The sequence below is a fragment of the Triplophysa rosa genome, linkage group LG6, assembly GCF_024868665.1.
Source record: "Triplophysa rosa linkage group LG6, Trosa_1v2, whole genome shotgun sequence".
NCBI lineage: Eukaryota > Metazoa > Chordata > Actinopteri > Cypriniformes > Nemacheilidae > Triplophysa > Triplophysa rosa.
This window is the reverse complement of record NC_079895.1, coordinates 21815876-21837836: the sequence shown is the minus strand read 5'-3', so window position 1 is coordinate 21837836 and position 21961 is coordinate 21815876. Positions and strand designations below refer to the sequence as shown.

Sequence of the window (21961 nt, the reverse complement as noted above, 5' to 3'; positions counted from 1 at the left end):
GTGCGGGAAGGCACTGCCTCACCCGCGCTCCGTACCCTCTTGCGACCTTGATGCGGTCCTGGAGCCCCTCGGAGATGCCGCTCTTTCTCACCTCATGATGAAGACGGCTCTCCGGATGGCGCTCAAGAGGGTAGCGGACCTAAAAGCATTCTCTGTGTCCACAAATTGCCTAGAACTCGGGCCCTGTGATTCTCACGCTATCCAGAGACCCCGGCCCGGATACGTGCCCAAAGTTCCCGCCACTCCCCCTACACCAGGTGGTGAACTTACAGGCGCTCCCCACCGGGGAGGAAGACCCAACCCCATCCGTGTTGTGTCCAGTACGCGCATCGCGCCTCTGCTTGGACTGCACGCAGAGCCACAGGAGCTCTGAGCAGCTCTTTTTCTGTTTTGGAGATCAGCAGGGAGGGCTGTCTCAAACAGAGATTGGCGCACTGGATCATGGACGCCGTCACTATGGCGTGCCTGTCCTAAGATCACCTACGCCCACTGGGTGAGAGCTCTCTCCACACAGAGTACAGCCTCCTCGTGGGCACTGGCTCAAGGTGCCTCTCTGGCAGACATCTGCAGAGCTGCGGGTTGGGCTACACCCATCACCTTCGCGAGGTCCTAAAGCCTCCGCGTAAAACCGGTATCGGCTCGAGTCTTGCAGGCATCAGGCAAGACTGGCGGCCGGTAGGGTGTACGCCTATGACAGTACCCAGCCCCCCTTTCTCCTAAGGGGGTCAGCGTACTAACTAGCCTCCCTTCTTCCCCCACTGGGTGATGAACAGGGACTCCATCCATCACTAAGCAAGCACCTCCTACGGGCGGGCTGGGCAGAGCAGCCCTTCCCCTTAGGCCGGGTACCAACTGAGTTATCCACAACATAGCTCTAACCGGACCTAGTGCTACCGGACGTTGTAACCCCTCAGCAGGGCGGTTCCGTCTGATGTATCTTCATGATTGGTTCCCACCTTGGTAACCCATGACCTTCCCTAGGTGGACCTCCACCTCGCGGTTAACTCCTTCAGTCCGCACATTCTTCCCATGAGTTCTCCCCCATCGGTGAGACCATGTTGGTATCTCCACTAAACTCCTCCCTCCGGTAGGAAGTGGTCTCTGTAGCGCATCCCCCGCTTGAGGAAGTAGCGCTTACCCAGTGGCCTTACGGTACCAGGCGGCTTCTCGCTGTTAGAGAAACAAGGCCGCCGCCTGTGAGGCCGAAGGCAGGGGCCTTCCCACCTTTCAAGTAAAGCTCTACCCACTGGTAGGTTACAATTTTCTCAGGGACGAACCCCATCTGTCGGCTCGACACAACGTCTCGTTCCCTCCATCAGGGAACTGAGGTTACATCCGTAACCAAGACGTTATTTTATATAAAAAAATGTTTAAAAACTATATAGTCACCATTATAGTTATCTTTCTTGGTGTGAACCGGGCCTTAAAAGTCTACAGGGCTGACACTGTAGATAGTTGAAGAAATGCAATCGAGTACAGAACTAACCCTCTCCCATTAACTGCTCCTGGCACAGTTATGTTGTGCTTCTTTAAAGCACACACAGACATCTAGATGAAGTGAGACATGAGTGCCGTATAGTGTCGCCAATACCTTGATGATTTCCACCAGCTGATCCACTCCGCTGTCGCCGGGGAAAATTGGTTGCCCTAGCAACAGTTCCGCCAGCACGCAGCCAGCTGACCACACGTCTGCAGTGAAAGGGGGTCAGAGAGATGTGAGAATTAGGGGGGGAGCAGCTACTTATCAGGGAATTCTTATTAGTCACAGGTCAACGACTCAAACACAATCTAAACACAATGAGTCTAAAACACTCACGGCATGTCCTTGCTAGATAACCAGTGACACGTAAAACAATGCTCATGACTGATGACCCATATGAAATAGTATAATATTATATGAAACATACGTAAAATTGTTGAAAGCTGAAGTGTGTATTGTCTAAACAAACAAAGAAAAGTTTCCATTACTTCTCCATCTTATTGCATTGTCTTTGCATAGAGAACTGTGTTAGCAGCAAGGTCATAGGTTTGATTCCCAGAGGACACACTGATCAAAAATAGCCTTACTGCAACGTAAGACACTTTGGATAAAAGTTTCTGCCAGATGAACAAATGTAACGCTCAATGCTGATCGGTTGCACTTGTTGGGACGCTTAAACACACTATTTACTCATTTCAGGGGAATTCAATGACAGATTGCTTACTTATAGTTGTCTCTGTCTATTAAACTGAGATAAAAGAAATGAATACTCCCTTTAGGTTTTCACAATATTTACTCTGCAGAAGAAGTAGTGATTCATTAAAGCAGATTTATTTGCAAAGGCGATATGCGTAAAGATAACATACCTATGCTGGAGGTGTAGTCGGTCGCTCCAAAGATGAGCTCAGGGGCTCTGTAGTACCGTGAGCAAATGTAAGAAACGTTGGGCTCGCCACGCACCAACTGCTTAGCACTGCGTACAAGAGAACACATTGTTACAGGAGTCTCTGATCATACTTATTAACATGTGAGAGCACATTAACATACAGGGTGACAAAAACCTTGATCCACTGAACAGTCCCCACAGAATTTTGCAGAGATTTTTTTGTGATTTCTTCTGCCGAAAATGCTAAATTTTGCAGTGGCTTTATTCAAAATTTTACCGGAAAAGTTAAAAATACTACTCAAATACTCATTTGTACTGAGCATGTGTCGAACTCGGACGTCTACACTTAAAGCCTCAGTCACACTTGACTTTCCCTTTCTGTCGGTCTCTCGACGTTGTGTCGAACCGACAGAATGGGGTTTGTCTTGAGAACCTATCATCTTCTGAGTATTTAGAAAAGGCCAATGAAAATTGGAGAATGAAATTTGCATGCCGAACTCCTCCCCGGATGTCCGGGTATAAGATGGAAGCCGGCGTGCTCATTCATTCACCTTTTGTTCTTCAGAGCCTACGCATCTGATGAGCTTCTCTACGATCTTTGGTGAGCATTTTTCTGCTGGAATCTATGACGCGGACAGCGGACGGTCCCTTCCTGCAGTGACTCTCCCCTGGGCGTCTCGGCAGTTCCGGAGGGCAGCGGACCAAGCTGCCTCCTCTCTCCACGCTATGGCTTCTGCCAGGCCAGGGCGTTGAGAGAGCTCCACGAGGGTAAGACCGACCCAGCGCTTATGCAGGAACTCCGCGCCGCCACCGACCTCGCTCTACGGGCGACCAAGGTGACCACACGGGTCCTGGGTTGGACGATGTCCACACTTGTGGTCCATGAGAAACTCCTCTGGCCGATTCTTGCGCAGATGAGTAACGCCGAGAAGGTCCGCTTTCTCAACGCACCCGTCTCGCAAGGGGGGGTTGGTTGGTGTTACTGTCGAGCCGCAGCGGCCCCGCTCACCCCCCACCCGTCGGGGGGAGCGAGACCCGCATGAGGCCTCCCCCGGAGCGTTCTCGACAGTAAAGAAGCAGTCCTCCGTGCCGTGACTCGGCCGCCTCGGCTGTCGAGTCCCGTGCACTGTCTGCTTCCCAGCAGCCCTGGTCCTCTTCGACGCCCTCCAGCTCTGGCGCCCCCCACTCAGGCGGCCCCCCTGGAGGAGACAGCGAAGAGGAGACCATCGCCCCATCAGCAGCCGTGGCGAAGAGGCCCTCGTGGGAAGACCTCAGGGGGATCGAGGCTACCATTGGGCCCGACCCCAGCCACATCGCTGGGAAGTCGGATAGGGACGGATCCTGCCCCGTCTCTCCATCTGCTGGCCCCCTCCGGGGGGCTAGCGCCCACTTACTCTCAAAAAGAGAGTTTCCTCTCTCTCTGGGTTATCACAGCCGCTCCCACCCTCTGCACGACGGTGAACGGCAAACTCGACATTGCGTCATGGCGAAGCGCAATGTCGAGTATAAACACCAGCCCTCAGCACTCTCAGTCAGACAGTGCGTTGAGCTGCACAGTCGCCAGGCAGGAAAAACAGCAGAGCCGATCTCCTCCCCGGGAGACCTCCCCCGGCAAGAAATCCGTACTGCTAGCCATCGAACCACCCCCCGGGGGGATGATGAAAAAGATTGTACCTTTAGTCCCCCTGTATCATTCTGGGAGCCTGTCCGGCTTCCCAGACTGTCAGGCTGGCTAGGGAAGACGATCCGTCTCGGCTACGCGATCCAGTCGCCTCACGCCCGCCAAGTTTCAGGGCATCCAATATACCTCAGTCAGAAGCTAGGATGTTCCCGTACTTCGGGCCGAGGTCGCCACCCTTCTGGTGAAGGGAGTGATCGAGCCCGTCTCACCAGCCGAGATGTTCAACGGGTTTTACAGCCTGTACTTCAATGTCCCCAAGAAAGGCGGGGGGTTGCGCCCTATCTTGGGTCTGTGTGTTCTGAACAGGCACCTACTCAATAGCTGCCTTTCAGGTTGATCACGCAGAAGTGCATCCTGACGTCCATCAGGTGTCAGGACTGGTTCATGGCAATCGACCTGAAGGACGCGTACTTCATGTCTCGATCCTCCCTCGACATCGGCCGTTCCTACGGTTCGCGTTCGAGGGACGGGCATATCAGTACAAGGTCCTCTCCCCTTCGGTCTGTCCCTGTCTCCACGAGTCTTTACGAAGGTCATGGAAGCCACCCTCCTTCCCCTTAGGGAAGAAGGTGTGCGGGTACTAAACTATCTCGACGACTGGCTCAGCTTGTCGCACTCTCAAGATCTGTTGTGTACACACAGGGACCTGGTGCTCCGGCACCTAGATCGGTGGGGCTACAGGTCAACTGAGAAGAGCAAGCTCTCCCCGGTGCAGAGCGTCCTCTTTCTCGGTATGGAACTCGACTCTGTCCTCATGAGCGGCCCCGCTCACCCCCCGCGGAGGGCGTGAGACCTGCGATGAGGAAGCCCGCGCCCTCGCGGACTCCCTGAGGCAGTGCGACTGACTACAGAGCGCGCCCGATCAGTGTTGAACTGCCTGAAGCTCTCAGGCAGTCAGCGGTCCCCCTGAAACATTTCAGAGGCTCCTGGGATACATGGCATCCTCGGCGGGGGTGGTCCCCCTCGGGTCGATGCACATACGACCGCTCCAACACTGGCTACAGAGTCAAGTTCCTTGGAGAGCGTGGCACACCGGCAGCAGGCATATGGTCATCACGCTTTTCTGCCGACACACCCTAACCCCCTGGTCTCCCATGACCTTCTTGCGGACAGGGGTCCCCTTAGGGATGCCTCCCTGTAGGGTTGGGGTGCCGTGTGCAACGGGCACGCAGTGTTGGGGCAGTGGACGGGCCCCCGCCTGCGTTGGCATTTCAACTGCCTAGAGTTGTTGGTTGTGCTACTTGCATTGAGGAGGCTACTACCTCTCGTGCAGGGCAAGCACGTGCTGGTCCGGTTGGACAGCACAGCTGCTGTGGCGTATATCATTGGTGGCATTCGCTCACGGCAGCTAACATGACTCGCCCGGCGCCTCCTCCTCTGGAGTCAGCAGGTGATCAGTTCCCTGCGAGCCACACACATCCCAGGCGTCCTGAACCAGACAGCCGATGCGCTCTCTCGTCAATCGACGCCTCGCGGGGAGTGGCGACTACATCCCCGCGCAGCCGGCTCATTTGGGAGAAGTTCGGCCAGGCACAGGTGGTCCTGTTGCCTCCCCGGACTCCACCCATTGTCCGCTTTGGTACTCCCTGTCCGAGGCAACCCTAGGCACGGATGCCCTTGCTCACAGCTGGCCGCGGGACAAGCGGAAGTACGCTTCCCCCCAGTGAGCCTCATTGCACAGGTCCTGTGCAAGGCCAGGGAAGAGGAGCATCAAGTGGTACTAATTACGCCCCTTTGGCCTAACCAGGACTTGGTTCTCGGAGCTAAGGCTCTGACAACAACTCCCCCCTGGCCGCTCCCCCTGGCGAATTGCTTCCCCAGGGGAAGGGGCACGTTACGGCATCCCAGGCAGAAACGCGCTGCAAATTCTCGCAACACAAACAAATACAGAATTTGCGAGAATTTGCAGCGCGTTTCTGTATTTGTTTGTGTTGCGAGAATTTGCAGCGTGTTTCTGTATTGTTTGTGTTACGAGAATTTGCAGCGCGTTTCTGTATTTGTTTGTGTTGCGAGAATTTGCAGCGCGTTTCTGTATTTGTTTGTGTTGATTTGTTTGTGCGAGAATTTGCAGGGCATGTGTCGCCAAACTAATGAAGATGCTTTCTGAATTTGCTGGTGTTTTTTTCGGTTTGCATGTGTTTTCTTCCGTTGCAGCGCGGTGAAACCTAGCGGCTTCCATACTTTATGTTGTTTCCAGGTGTGTTGTTTAAGAAAGTGACACACACATCAGTGAGGCTGACTTGACTCAAAGCCATTAGCCTGCAAAAAAAATGCTAACGCCTTCAGCGGAACGAAGGAAATGAGACCAGAGGCTATTTTTTTTAAATAGATGGCAATAGATGTTGTTAGCAAATTGTAAGTGTTACAGACCCTTCTATAGTATCTCTGCTTGACCTTTTGGAGCAGGTTTTGAAGGAATGCGCCATGTGATGATGGCACATGGCGCGTCTTCGGCCAAATTATAAGGAAAATCTGCGACAGTCTCTAAATTTTGCAAGTTGCCGCAAATTTTGCGGAGTTTGTTTATTATGCGTTAACTTCTGCGATCGCAAAATCCTGCAGGGACTGCACGGATGGCTTTTATTCTGCTTTCAAATGTAAGGCGGTTTCTGTGTCTAGCTGCTTCTTAAAATATTTTAAATATCTCTAGACCACTTCCAGCATGTTTAAAGACTGCTGCAACGTCTGCATTCTCATTTGTTACAAAATTAGCCCATTTTGTCTAAAGTGCTTGATATTATGCATTCATTTGCATTGGAATTCTGAAACACTATACAGACATAAGCCAAGTGAATGAATAACAGAATATCACTACACTTAAAATCTTCCGTAGTATTTTAGACCACAAATATCTGAAAGCAAATTTAACGTAAACAGCTGAAGTCAGCACAAAGACGTCATAGAGCACAGCGAGACCATCTGGAGTCCTATGGTGAGGTGTAATATGGGATTTTCAAGTTAAATGCAGAAAAGTAATGCTTTTACTGCACAGATCCAATAACACCTCAAACAGGTTATAAAATAATTGATTGTACCCTATGTAAAAGCTATACAGAGATTACCAACTGACCTGCCAAAGTCACAAAGTTTAAGCACGGCCGTCTCTGGATCCAGCAAAAGGTTCTGAGGTTTTATGTCACGATGACAGATCCCGAAGGAATGGATGTAGGCCAGACTCCTGAAGAGCTGGTACATGTACAACTGCAATGATAAGAAAAAACATTCACAATTAGTTTACAAAAAAAGCAACAAGCTAGGGTTTTCTGAAGCATGATGCAATTTTAAGTTGCAATGCAGTACATGATATCAATCAAAATTTTCATTTTAATATGAACTAACCCATTTATACAATGTCCAATCACAAGGTGTGCACTTATTTGCTTTATACACCCAGTCAAAACTGTTATAATATTTACAACATATAATACAATATACAGTATAGACTGTTCAGCAGCAACAACATAAACAAACTAAACTTCCGGTAGACCTCAGCAAAGAATCAATAACTGTTGAGTAGTTTTAAATGTAATACAATTAATATACTGTAAAATATTAGTATGAATTAATATAAATTAAATATAATATAAATTATTATGACATAACTAAACACAGACCGTCACCGGGAGTTAACGTTGGACCAGCGCGTGAATGCAATTTTGTTCTCATCGTTTGAAAAGTATCAAATCATTTAATGTCTAAGTGATCAATCTCAAAACCAAATGTAATCTATGGCTTGCCAAGTGTTTGTTTCTCTATTCATGTCACATCCTGCCATAGCAGGAAGGATGTAGCTCAGCACAGACACAAAGGATTGATGATGTCATCACAGCAGTCGAGACCCTGGTGACGCAAAACAGCACTGAACGCCAACACACTCTTATACTTAACCAGCGGGAGCATAATATTTTCATTGAAACGCATACTAGTAACTCATTAGAGGCTTATTAAAAGTGGACATTTTCAGAGGTGATGTTATATATTAGATGAATCATGGTACTTAAAAGTACCAAACCACTGGATAATAAAGTGTAGAGATACCCTTACTGTGCGTTCACACCGCCGCCGTCGAGAGCGTCAAAGTGACCGGAAGTCATTCATTTTCAATGTGAGCTGGCAGCGGCACGGTGTGTCTTGGCCGTTGAGGGCGTCGAGGAGAGTTGAAATCAGGTCAACTTTATGGTAATGAGATATGATGCGGTTCGGTGGCAACCAATGGAACATAGAAGTCCACCGTTTGAAAGGATTCCAGAGAACGCAGCCCTGTAAACTTTGGTCTACGTCAGAGCGCCAGAGCGTCCACAAATCTTTCTACAGCGTTTTTGGCAGGGCGGCCAGAGCGATTTTTGACGCTCTCGACGGCGGCGGTGTGAGTATACAGTTAGTGTACAAATTATGGATGTTAGAGAATAATATACACACAAACGTACCTTCACATAAACCATAGGAAGGGTCTGCTTAGCACGGCTGTAGTGTCTTGCCACTCTATACACAGTCTCAGGGACGTAGTCCAGAACCAGGTTCAGATACACCTCATCTTTCTGTGGACAGGGAACAAGAAAGAAAACTTTATGGGTTACTGTATGAGAATATGCACACATACAGTTATTGAGTAATATTACAGCACACACATAGAAACGTTAAACACAATTGTAAAACACATAACATATGATAAAAGATAATAGCGCTGAGTCAAACTCTACACTAAAAACGGCCTATACGCTTCCAAATATCTCAGTGACTTCATCGCTGAACAGCCAGTCAGTGGACTGTTAAAATAAGCTGCTATGGTAACAGCACAAAAACAGCCAATCCTCTGGCATGATGTTGTTGAGGACATTGAATGCCATGCATTGTGTAGAATTCTGCCTGATAGCAAAAGATGATTATAACCACCCTCTTTACATAACATACATTTTCAGACATTGAGCTCATATCCTTCTGAGGAACTAAAAAAAACAACTGAAGAGAATGGCCTACATGGCTACCCTGAGCCCTCAGATGTCACATCCTGTCTTTAATGCCATTCTTCCTTTATCCACAAGGTCCTTGCGTTCAGTTATAAAGGCCAAGAATGAGAACTATATTACTATCTACACCAATTAATGATTTATTACTGCATCTCTCTCTCTCCGTTTTACCCGGCTGATAAGTACTCTCTAATAACAGATGTTTGATTTCTAAAAAAAAGATAGAGGGAAAAAATAAACACAAACCAGCCTCCGACTGTGCTGTGCAGCTTAAAATAGTCTAAACGATGACTCACTCTCTGCCCTCACTACAGCAACAGCAACACTTCCTCAATTACAGCTGATCGGTAAAGCTTTGACACGATTGGCTCCATGAGACGTTCCCAGCGGATTACAAAGCCAAGTGATTGGCTCCTGCTCTGTATGCGCATGACATTGTAAGCATCTGATTGGGTGATCTGTGGCTCACTTCATCTCCCACAGAGCATGAGCCACAGGTAGAAACTCATCCATCCCCAGGCCCTGCTTTTCAAGTCGTTTCCATAAACAGCTCCTGTTCAAGCCAAACTCATTGAGAGACGATGCTGTGTGAGCCAACCTGAGTGTGTAAAATGCAAGGCAATTTCTAATTCCATGTGTGATTAAACTAATTTTTCAATATATTTATGAAAACACCGTAAAAATGAGTATTTTATGTGTCTTTTAATTGAGTTAACGAACAACATGAGTACTATTAAGATCACACTTTAAAACGAACTGATACAAGCCTGCAAAATGTGCTGTCTATTTGATATTTTTTTCCATCATTTCATGACAGCCAAAACCCAGGTATTCTTACACATCAAATTTTGGTACAGTACAAAGAATCCTCATGAAATAATAATGAATGAAGTGTAAATAATATGAATATTGTGAACTGGTTCTTGATTCCCAGAATTTTTGAAATTGTAACAAAACCATGGGCATCTCTCATTCTCTCAGAGAGAGAGAGAGAGAGTGATGGGTGATGATTGGTGCTTGTCAAGACCCAGCAATCTCAAGTACCCTTCTCTGAGGACTCTACTGTAACACCATCTCCTACAACATTCATAAATAGACTCTTTTAACACGCATATGTTCTGTCTGCTTCTGCTGAACTCAAAGTCTTTACTCAAGTCAGCTGCCAACATGCTAACACACCAGAGACCACACACATACACATTTATCTGTCGCTCAGTCCCAAAAAACTAGTCAGATGCCCATGTAGTATTTTAAAGCATCACAATGAATAATACCCACAAAGGTTATCTGGTGTATACAGCTGTGGAGTTTTCTGATTTTAAAATGTATTATTTAGAGGCATGTGTCTAGGTAAAAGGATCCGTAAAAGGAAAGTATTTTTATGTGATAACCTCAATTTTTATCACAGTTTTCATGTGTCTTGTCATGCTCTCGGTCTTACACATTTCTGTTGGATGACTTTATGTCCCTCCTGATGTTTGATTTTGTTGAAATTCAACAGACACTGGACTGGAATAGCCACAATACATCTAGATGCTGATACGAAATATAAAAGGTATATAATCAAAAGAATCTTGGTGACAGGTAAAGTACAAAAAGTAAAGATCTGCTAAATAATATAGTAAAATATAAACAGTTATGTCCAGTTAACGTTTCTAATTCAACCATCCCTGCTTAAAATGATACATTATAAAACGGTCATTTCTGGTGCTTGATTCTGATTGGTTGAGCTGAGTTCTAAGCCGTTATAAAATACCCTGATTTATAACTGCTGACCGCATTACATAGCCTAAATATCACTTTATAAATATCACTCCGTTGTGGCGCCACAACACCCTTAGCTGTTATAAAATGCGCTGTAACCCACTGCTTCTTGGGGCTTATTGCTTTATTTTAGTTACTGTATGCTGTCCTCAAGTGCTGCTACTTTTTCATCTCACGCCTGTGACTGAAAATCAAGTACAAAAATGACCCATTTAACAGTATCTGGGGTCAGGTCTAAGAGCAAAGTAATGTCTGGATTGTAATGTCTGTAACACAATTTCTAATGGTGCCACTTAGCAGAAGGCAAGCTGTTCGGAGAGTGAGCAGACCACATCCAGACGTGATGCCAACTCATCTATGTATAACAGTCTCGTTCAAGCCTGATTGTAATCTCTTTCTCCTTCTCCACGTCATCAATCTCTTGCCTTATCTCTCTGCAAGATGCTATGGGCTCTGATTTCATGGTGGTTTACACAAGACTCGCAACTAAAATTACAGTATGGAGAAGCTAAAAAGACCTGGTGTACTGGTATAGACAGCTGGGCAGTTTGATGGACTATGCCATGTGTTCCATGAATTGCTATTTGCATGCAATTGCCCAGATCTGAACGTACTCTGTCCAGTGAGATTTAAAACATTGAATCTGGGTATTAAGTATGGGGGGGACGGTGTGGTAAAATGTGGGTGTGATAACTTGTTCAAGTTAACCAGACTTTTATTTTGATGTTTTTTTTTCATTTTAAACAATACATTTGCCAGATTTCATTCCATTCCGTGTTATACAGCAAAAATGAATGTGAAACTGTTTTAACGGCAGACTTATTGAATTGTTTTGGGCTGCATTAAAGTTTTCGTCAATGACATGCTTTTACTGGGAAAAAAGGCAGAACTATATCTAAACTAAGACGACAAAAACTATTACAAAAATCAGAAAAAAACAGTGCAGACATACAGTATGGGTGAAATTCACATTTCATTTGAAGGAAAACAAGACGCTTGATAAACCTTGTAGGGCTACAACAGCCAGTTAAACACAATGGGCCTCATTTATCATCTTACGTCAGGATTTACGTGTGATTCATCAAACATTTGTATGCCGCCAATCTCATCATACGAATGATCGTACCTTGATAAATCCACATTGATAAATGCCAAGTTTTGCGTGGAAATGACCGTACACCCAGTTTTCGGTCAAACACTCGTTTCATAAATGAGGCCCAATGAACCTGAAGTCGTCAGGAAAAAAAAGCAACTTTATCTAAAATCGTACAATATTTAGACTAAAACTAAACTAAAACACTGCACATAATTACAATATGAAAAAAATAAATAGCATTTAAGTCACACAACCAAACACTAAATTAAAAAATCATTGTTGAAGTAAATTAAAAGAACCTACATATACAAAATCACTAATGCTGTGCTATAATATTTTTGTCATACCTCCTACCTCTAGTGTGTGGGAGTGTATCTGTATGAGAGAATGACAGAGAATCAGAAAGAAAAAATATAGACAGAGAGCAGGAGAGTGTCTTACGCCTGAAATGCTCATTATGACTGCGTATTCACACTGGAGAGTAGCCCCTGAGAGCAAGACACGTGACATCTTCAGACCACTGGGGGAATGCAGGCTTGTTTAATGAGAAGCTATCGATTTCTGCTCAGACACGCACAGTGTCCTCAGGTGTGTCACATGTACAGTATGCAGGGCTCAGGATGTTATTGTGCCTGTGAGGATTGAGAAAGCATTGCCTTCGAGCTATGAAGCCAGCAGCACAGGCCTGTCACTTATATGTTCAGCTCAGTTAAAGTTGCAATGTATAATTTCTGTACCACTAGTGGTAAACAGAATTGTAAAAAATAACTTAATTTTGCTCTGCTTGTCCACCTGTAAGCTTATTGGTATGTTATAAGAGAGCTGTGTGGCGTTTCTAGGATGTTCTGGACTGCTAGGCTTTTTTCTTCTCTTCCCTTCTGTTCTCTGGTTTTCTAAAATGTTTGATGATTTTATAGACCTGTTCTAAATGCACTCCCTGTTAGCCTTCACCCTGGTGCTCTAGGTTAAAGAGGGTTGGGGGTACATGTGGGCGTGTGAACGGATATCAGCTACTGACATTTCGACAGCGTGTGTCTCTGAGAAAAATAAAAAACACTGATCCGGCATTTCTGCAAAGTCATGTTGTGTGGGCGAGAAGTTGAAAAGGTCTGTGTGCAAGATGTGCAAGATAACAGAGACCAAAAGCCAGAGAAACACAGAAAGAAAGAGCCAGAAAGTGAAGGTGTGGCTGGTGTTCAAGCAAAATACTGCTGCAGCGTTGACAGCATGTACCTGTGTGTGTGTGTGTGTGTGTGTGTGTGTGTGTGTGTGTGTCACAGTCAATACAGCATATTAGGGGTATTATTAACAGAATATATATATATACAGTGGGTAAAATAAGTATTGAACACGTCACCATTTTTCTCAGTAAATATATTTCTCAAGGTGCTGTTGAAATGAAATTTTCACCAGATGTTGGTGACAATCCAAATAATCAATACATACAAAATTAAGTTATGTATAATAAAATGGAATGAGACAGGGATAAAGTATTGAACACATGAAGAATGGGAGGAGCAAAAAGGCATTGATGCTGATGGCATTGGTTATAGAAGGATTTCTAAACTTCTGAATGTTCCAGTGAGCACTCTTGGGGCCATAATCCGGAAGTGGAAAGAACATAATTTCACCATAAACTAACCACGACCAGGTGCTCCTCGCAAGATTTCTGACAGAGGAGTCAAAAGAATAATCAGAAGAGTGGTCCAAGAGCCAAGGACCACTTGTGGAGAATTTTAGAAAGACCTGGAACTAACAGGTACAATTGTTTCAAAGAAAACAATAAGTAACGCACACAACTGCAGTGGCCTGTATGCACGCTCACCATGCAAGATTCCATTGCTGAAGAAAAAACATGTTAAAGCTTGTTTAAAGTTTGCTGCACAACATTTAGACAAGCCTGTGAAATATTGGGAGAATACAGTCTGGTCAGATGAGACCAAAATTGAACTCTTTGGATGCCATAATACACACCATGTTTGGAGGTAAAATGGCACTGCACATCACCCCAAAAACACCATACCAACAGTGGAGTTTGGAGGTGGGAACATCATGGTGTGGGGCTGTTTTTCAGCATACGGCACTGGCAAATATTATATAATTGAAGGAAGGATGAATGGACAAATGTACAGAGACATTATTGATAAAAATCTGCTGCCATCTACCAGAATGATGAAGATGAAATGAGGGTGGACATTTCAGCAAGACAATGATCCCAAACACACAGCCAAGGAAACTCTCAATTGGTTTCAGAGAAAGAGAATAAAGCTGCTAGAATGGCCCAGCCAATCACCTGACTTGAATCCAATAGAAAATCTATGGAAAGAACTATATACTGTATATATATATATTAGGGTTGTCAAACGATTAAGCGCGATTAAGCGCATCCAGAATAACAGTTTTTGTTTACATAATATACTGTATGTCTGTGTACTGTGCATATTTATTAACACAAAAACATAAACATACATCTATATATATTTAGATATATTTATTTATATTTACCAATAATTGAAATTATTAATAAACGTTTATAAAAAAGAATATTGTATATTTTTCTTAAATATATGCATGTATGTGTTTAATAATTCAAAATTAATATGAACACTACACTACACAGACATATATTATGTAAACACAAACTTTTATTCTGGATATATACACACATACTGTATATAGATATAGATATATATGTATATACACACACACACACACACACACACACATATATATATATATATATATATATATACTAGGGCTGTCAAATTTAACGCGTTAACGCATGCGATTAATTTTTTCAAATTAACGCCTGAGGAAATATTTATCGCAATTAACGCAGCATCCGTTTGTTTTGACATCCTTTGTCTAGCGTTACATTATGTAATCACGCTCTTATTCGTGTACAGGCTTTTAAACCACTTAAGCGCGATTTGAAACAGTTGCTTTGACGTGCTCAATGGAGATAGACCGCTTCTAAACTGTGGGACGCGGCAAAACACAACGCGAGGTCCAGTCTGGTGTAAACAGTCACCTGCTAAGGGCTGCGTCGGTGAATCTCTGTCAGACAGCGCATCCGTGTTAAGTTCTCTTTCGTGCTTGAATGGATAAAACCACACAAGATTATGTCAGAAAGCCCGTTTTGTCTAGCGTTTTCTTAAGCACAGACTTCAAAGTGTAAAATAAAATCTTAAATGAATGCAAAGAGTTGTGAAAATGGGAGTGCGGTGACTTAAACGTGCTGCTGTGACTCCTGTCACTAATGTTAATCAAAGAACAAAATAAAAGAAGAAATCAATGTGATTTTATAGCTTTAATGAGAATTCTTCTGCATTTAATTTATAATTTAGCATTAAAGACTGTAAAGTGTCCTTCAATTTCCTACATGAGCTCTCAATTATACTGTTGAATGGCTATAATTAATGTTAAAATAATCAATTTAATAGAGACATCAGTTACAATACTAATATCAAAATGTTAGCTTTCATAAAATGATGCTGTTAAAGAAATGTGTTGTTTCTACATCAATTTGAAGATTAAATGTGAATATAATTGTTGTGTGCGACTAATCGTGATTAATCACAGAAAAAATGTGTGATTAATCCGATTAATTTTTTTAATCGATTGACAGCACTAATATATATATATACTGTATATACACATATATATATACATTTCTGTAACATTTTGTACTATTTCACAGAAATAATATTCACAACCCTAACACATTTACTACTAAAGTTTATTAAGTCTGACCAGTCCCTAGGAAACTTCAAGCACATTACAATGAATGTGATAGTCACTATGGTGCTAAAAAATTGGCAGAGTAAAAAAACACACTTTGATATAACAAGACACAAGATGAACTGATAGAACGGAAAGACTTGCCTTATCTCCACTGGAATAGAAGAAGTAACGCAGACGCACAATGTTGCAGTGGTCTAATTTTCTCATGATCTGCAGCTCACGATTCTGCAAGAAAAACATTTTCTTTTACCTACACATCGAGAGCACAAATACTACTGTATATTTAAAATGGACCAATATGTAATAATTGCAGCCATATGGAACAAAAATATGTGGCATTACTTTACAGTAAGGTCGTGTTTGTGACCCAGTCTGTGGAAACCAGGCAAACGTCTCAAAATCTAATTCTGAGATAACAAGCATCAAAGTTTGATTTCTACCATTAATTTCACAATGATTTCAATTTTTGATTGAAGTCAATATCAAATATATCAAGGTAATTGTGGCAGAAGGGGCGTGGTTTAGCGAAGTCTGCAGCGGGAGAGAGAGTGAGGAGACGAGCGGGGATTGAGTGTGGCAGACGAAAATCACGAACACCTGTGTCTCATTCCAGCAAGTGGCGTGGGGAGGAATAAAAGCCACTGAGGCAGAGCCGATCGAGGAGAGAGATCGGGACTACTGCTGGTAGACACGAAGAGGAGAAAGGGCGAGAACCCGGAAGTGAGACGGAGAAGGACTGAGCTGACCATCTTGAAAAGGACAGTTAAGATTAGCGCGAGAAGCGCCAGTGTGATTTTGTGTTGAGTAAATAAAAGGCTTCTTGCCAGCAGTAGTTATCCCTGATTCCAGCCTCTTCCTTCCTACTCTGTGTTATTCTTGTTACAGTAATATTTTCTTTGCATTATGTAAAATTATTTTATTTAGAACAGTAAATCACAAAAAAATACTTCAGCTGGGTTTTCACAGACATTCGTTAACAAATATTTAATAAATAAGCTAACATGAAGTAACAATGAACAATATTTGAAGGTCATTTATATGTAAATAATTTATAAATACATAATATTTATTTTTTATTTAATCTTAGTTAATGTTCATTTCAGCATCTAAAAAATATGTTTAAAATCCAACATAGTAACTGTTTAATTGGTTAATGCAACATGAATACTTGTACGGTCATATACAAGTGTATTGTAAAGTGTCAAATATTTATTTTCTGAAAAAAAAGGAAGTTAACCGCTATTGACAATGTATTTACTGTATCATTGAATGCTCCCAATCACACATGCTAACATTTAATATGTTTTATGGAATACGGGATTCTGATGCATGCAACTTTCTGAATACTGACTACTGCCCATAAAAATTGGGCAGAAATTTTATTTGGGCCAAATTTTAAATCTGCGCATTAGGTCTTTTATGTCGTTTATGTACCCTAATTTACATGTTGCTGTATATTATTTTAATATTTATTTACTGTACATTTACATATAGGCAGACAATTTTATCCAAAGCCACTTGCAACAGTAAAGAAAACAATAAATCGATTCATCTTAGGGAGACAATAATATGAGAAGTGCTAAACAAAGTTATAGTTATACAATATCTGTTAGAGGGAGAGAGACTTTGAACAACAATACCCACATAACAGAAGAGAAAAAAACACATGAAAATGAAATAGATTGTTTTTAAAATGGCAAAGTTACCTTTTTAAAATAAATATTAATAAGTATAAATTTTTGCTCTGGTATCAAGAATAAAAATCACATTTACAATTACACTACAATTACATAATAACTGGTGATGTTTTGTGAGCACACTACTCGCTGTCAACTCTTTACATGCACAGTTCTATCATTCAAAATGACCGCCTTTCACTATAAGCTTCAATTATGACCTCTTTCTGAAAACAGTGTTAAAGGGATATTTCAGAGGCCGGAAAAACAAGCCTCTGTTTCACGCGCAACCAAGGGATAACGGAAGCTAGACATTAACGTTAATAGCGCTGTCAATATGGATATTTCTCTTAAACAAACGCATCGATTCGCTTCAGAAGACCTTGTTAAGACCACGGAGCCGTGCCGAGCAGTTCTTTGATCAATGGATGCACTTTTTTGAGCTTCAAAAAATTGCCCCCCATTTTACCACTTGGAAGAAAAATGACACGTGGTATTATAACTCCGACTAGGGCTGCAGCTATCGATTATTTTAGTAATTGAGTATTCTACTGATTTTCCATTGATTAATCGGGTATTTGGATAATAAATACTTTTTCTTCATTAAAGAGCAATACTAAATATACAAGAGAAAATAAGACAGGTCTCTTAAAATGAACAACTAATTTGTTTCCTTTTTAGAAAAAATATTTTTTATTGCTGAAATTGCATACATTAACATCTGTGAAAAGTTAATACATTACATTGCCATATTACATTCAAAATGCAATATAATGCAAATGTATAAATAAGAAACATTAATAAAAATAGAAAGAATAATTTCAAAGGTAAACAACTAACTTCAGCTTATACATGATGCATTTAGTTAATCTAAATTAGTTTTAGTTTCTTTTTTTTTTTACTATTAATTAGTAATATATTTGTCCACATAAAATATCGAGTTAACTGGACTTTTATTTTGGCAGGTTGTCGGAAGACGCTTATTTTTAGTATATTTATTTGTTTCTTCACTTAAAAAAATAAATGTTTGTGAAATAAACTCTCAGAGCAACTCTGGAGATGAAGTTCATGTCCTCATAAAGCGCAGACGCAGACAAATTCATGAGCATCACGCGTGTAGCACATTAAACTGTGCAGTTCATTCACTCAGACACGCAGATCAGACAGATGGCATGTGTAAATAACAGGATTCGGCATCCACTAGTCTAGTTTTATGGACTCAATGCAGCCGGAAAACAAGTTTCACTCGCAAAATAGACTAAAACTAAGTAAAATAGCAGTTCACCATTTCAGCTATCACTTATTTATCAGCATGAGAAAGATGTGTGAGCGTGTGAACAGACTAAAATGCGTTTGTCTCACGGAGAATGCGTGAGACTTGAGAGCCCTGTAACATGAATAGAGTTTAGCGGGCTGTGCGTCAGTAATAACGGTCCGTGGGGAAACGCAGTGCTCCGTGTGTACTGTAGTGAAATGGATTAAACGAGGCTTCGAGGCAACAAAAATTGCCTCGATGATTTTTTGTATTCGAATTACTCTAGTAACTCGAGGAATCGTTTCAGCCCTAACTCCGACTGCATTATTCTTCAAGAAGAAAGTCATATTCAGACATAACATGGGGAAATTTTGTTTTTTTGATTTTGCTACTTGAATTCTTTTGTGACAGTTTACAGTTTTTCTCGATTGCTTAAACACATTTCTTGAAATTATGCCTCGTATTCTCAAAACAGTGAACACAAATCCATAACATCTCACCCAATTCCCCAAACATCCTATTTTCAGGTCAAAATGAAGCTCTCTTCTCTAAACCATTCAAACTTGCTGAAAAACCAAACTTTTCCCCCAGATATGACACACAAGCCCTCAAAATCACCCACACTTTAACATAGTCTTAGACACTGGTGAGATCAATTCAAAACACTGTTATTAAAATCTCTTTGTGGGACTTAAGAATAATTTGACAGCTTAGTGTTTATTAGAATATACAACATAAAAGAGTGCACATAGAGCAAAGTGCAAGAATGAGCTTTAGGAAAAAATAAAAATAAAACATTACACTACTGTAAAGTAGATGAAGATGATCTTACAAGACAAGAAAAGTTCAAAAACCAAAGAACAATTTAAACTGGTCATGCAACACAATTCAGTACACATAGCACAAATAACATTTACATTCAGGCATTTAGCAGATGCTTTTATCCAAAGCGACTTACAGAGAAGATAAAGGAAACAAAACAGTGAGGCGATTTGTCAATAGGAGGTGATGTAAAAAATATGGCATCATCTGCACCTTTGGCCCAATTTCGTAAAAGTATACTATTTTCTGCAAAAATACGGAACAGGTAAAAAAGGCTACAAATGCACATTTGTAAACTTGACAATCACAAATTTGAGGGTGTACACGTGCTACAGTTTACTGGATACAGAATAGTGAAATTTCTCTCATATAAAGTGTGTACTGTGATTATACTGTCTATAATGTTTACTGTAAGTAGTATAAAGCGCAGTAGATGATTCTAGGATGCACACTTACCTGTGCTCCTATTGATATTATCCTGAGATTTTGATTGGTGTGTCATCAGTTTTGCAACTGAATGTTTACTGATGGACAAATGTGTGCTATTTGAGTTTACAACTTGACACTTCAGTTAATTATATTGTGTGTTTGTGTTTTCTGAATGAGAACATGGTTAAACCTTTGCAAATTGAGGCTGTTTGTGTGTGGGGTTTGTACAAGTTGGTGTATTGTTCTGAGAATGTGTTTATGGTTGTCAGAAAATGGTGAGTTGTTTCATGAATTGTGTGTTAGCAATCGAGAAAAACTGTAATTCATCTGGCTTTGTGGCTTTCTGTGTTATACATGTGGTTTGGTGGACTCACAGGTAACAGGTCTGACATTTCTCTAATATAATTTAGCTAACAGACCTCACCTTAATTTTTGTCTATACTAAAAGAAAACAACACATTTGTTTTCGAGGCCGAGTACACAATCAATTCATGGGAAATTATTGATTTCTCTAAAAAGTAACTGTTACATCACTCCATTACGGCTATTACATCACACAAGCATTTGCGCAAGGGAAATAATCACACGCTGATTTTAGTCTTCTGCTGACCAATGATGTGTCACATATAAACCAACTCGTATGCTAAACATACTGTATGGATTTACAGTGTTTCCCACAGGATTTTGACAGACTTGTGGCGCTGGTGACGTCATGAACTAATTAGCGTATTTGTGATGTCGTCACGTTTGCGTCGTGTTAGTGTTGGCACTTGATATCTGTTTATCTTCTACTCTCTGATCTGTCACATTATACTATATTTTAAAACTGAAAGCCACCAGCAGTCACTTTAACTGCTGCTAAAATCCTGATTTATAAAAGCAAAACATCATTGGACAAAATCACAATGCAGTACATCTACATTAAAGAGCGGCTATATGTTGTTTGCCCTTTCTTGACAATCTGTTGCTGTATTATGATCGCTTCTTTGATTTTAAATGCAAGTGACAGTTAAATACACTACATGGAGCTAACTACACGCGCGGAAGAGATGCAGAGTAGTGGTGGGCGGATCGATCCTGAAGTATCGTTACTTTCGATACTGAGGTTGAATCGAAAAGGATCGATCCTAACATAAAAATATCGATACTAATGTGTTTTTAGTTTTTACTACTGATTTTATTTATTTACTAATGTAGCTAATAATTGTATAATGAAGAAAAACTATTTCCCATACACCTAGTTTTGCACACGTTGCTCCTCCCTGCCCTGCTGTTTTGTAGTCCGCTATCACGTGACTCAGCAGCGCAAGAACGCAGACGCTGCTGCAGCCAGCGAAAAGAAAAGGAGCATCCTGTGGAGTTTTTTCACCTCGGTGAATAAAAACACTGCGCTGTATGGCAGTGGGCCTTTGCGGGTAAAAAGCCAAAGATTGAAAGTACTTTATTATTTAAGCACTTTATTTACTTTGTGTCTCAAACAATTGTGTGCACTTTGTTTATAAATTCACTTAAAAAGTGTAATGAAAGGGAAACATGTTAATTTGTTCTATTATTTTGTCTAAACATAACACTGAACAAAAACAGAAAAGCAGTTTTAAAATCTTTGTTCTTGAGTAATAATTTTGTCCACTTTGGTTTTTTTTTAAAGCTAGAGAAGTAGTACTGGGATAACGAGAAATTGTTTTGTTATATATCGTTTTTCTGTTCTGTTAATCTGTTATTGTTACTATTTTCCAGTAATAATTTGGTGCAAAGTTCATGTTTGCAAATTCGATTACAGGAATAAATAACTAAATAAATAGATTTATTTGGTTTAAATGATGTCCAGTGTTTTAACATCTACGTGATTAATTAGCCTACAGGCACATTAAGAGCACAAATCACAAAATATTTTAGTGGTCATGAAAATGTATTCAGATTTAGCATATTAATGATGCATTCATCTGATAAATCATGACATTTCATCTACAGGAAAGTAAATGTAAGTTCAAGTGAATACTTTTTCAAAGTAAAAAGTATTGGTATCGGTATCGAAATCGGCAATACTGGCCCTGCATTTACTTGATATCGGATCGATACTAAATTTTACAGTATCGCCCACCACTAATGCAGAGGGCTCGCACACACATGGAGCTCATCGGAAGAGAGTGCTTGCGAATAC

General features: G+C 41.6%; 1 protein-coding gene across 1 annotated transcript in view; it reads right to left on the bottom strand.

The window, feature by feature from the left end:
* gsk3ba (glycogen synthase kinase 3 beta, genome duplicate a) overlaps positions 1–21961 on the bottom strand; it is a 94666-nt gene that overhangs the window by 13246 nt on the left and 59459 nt on the right. The window contains exons 3-7 of the mRNA XM_057336688.1: positions 15760–15843; positions 8475–8585; positions 7118–7248; positions 2347–2453; positions 1592–1689 (exon numbers count right to left, since the gene is read on the bottom strand). Of these exons, the coding sequence (XP_057192671.1) occupies positions 1592–1689; positions 2347–2453; positions 7118–7248; positions 8475–8585; positions 15760–15843 (531 nt within the window). The remainder of the gene's footprint in view (positions 1–1591; positions 1690–2346; positions 2454–7117; positions 7249–8474; positions 8586–15759; positions 15844–21961) is intronic.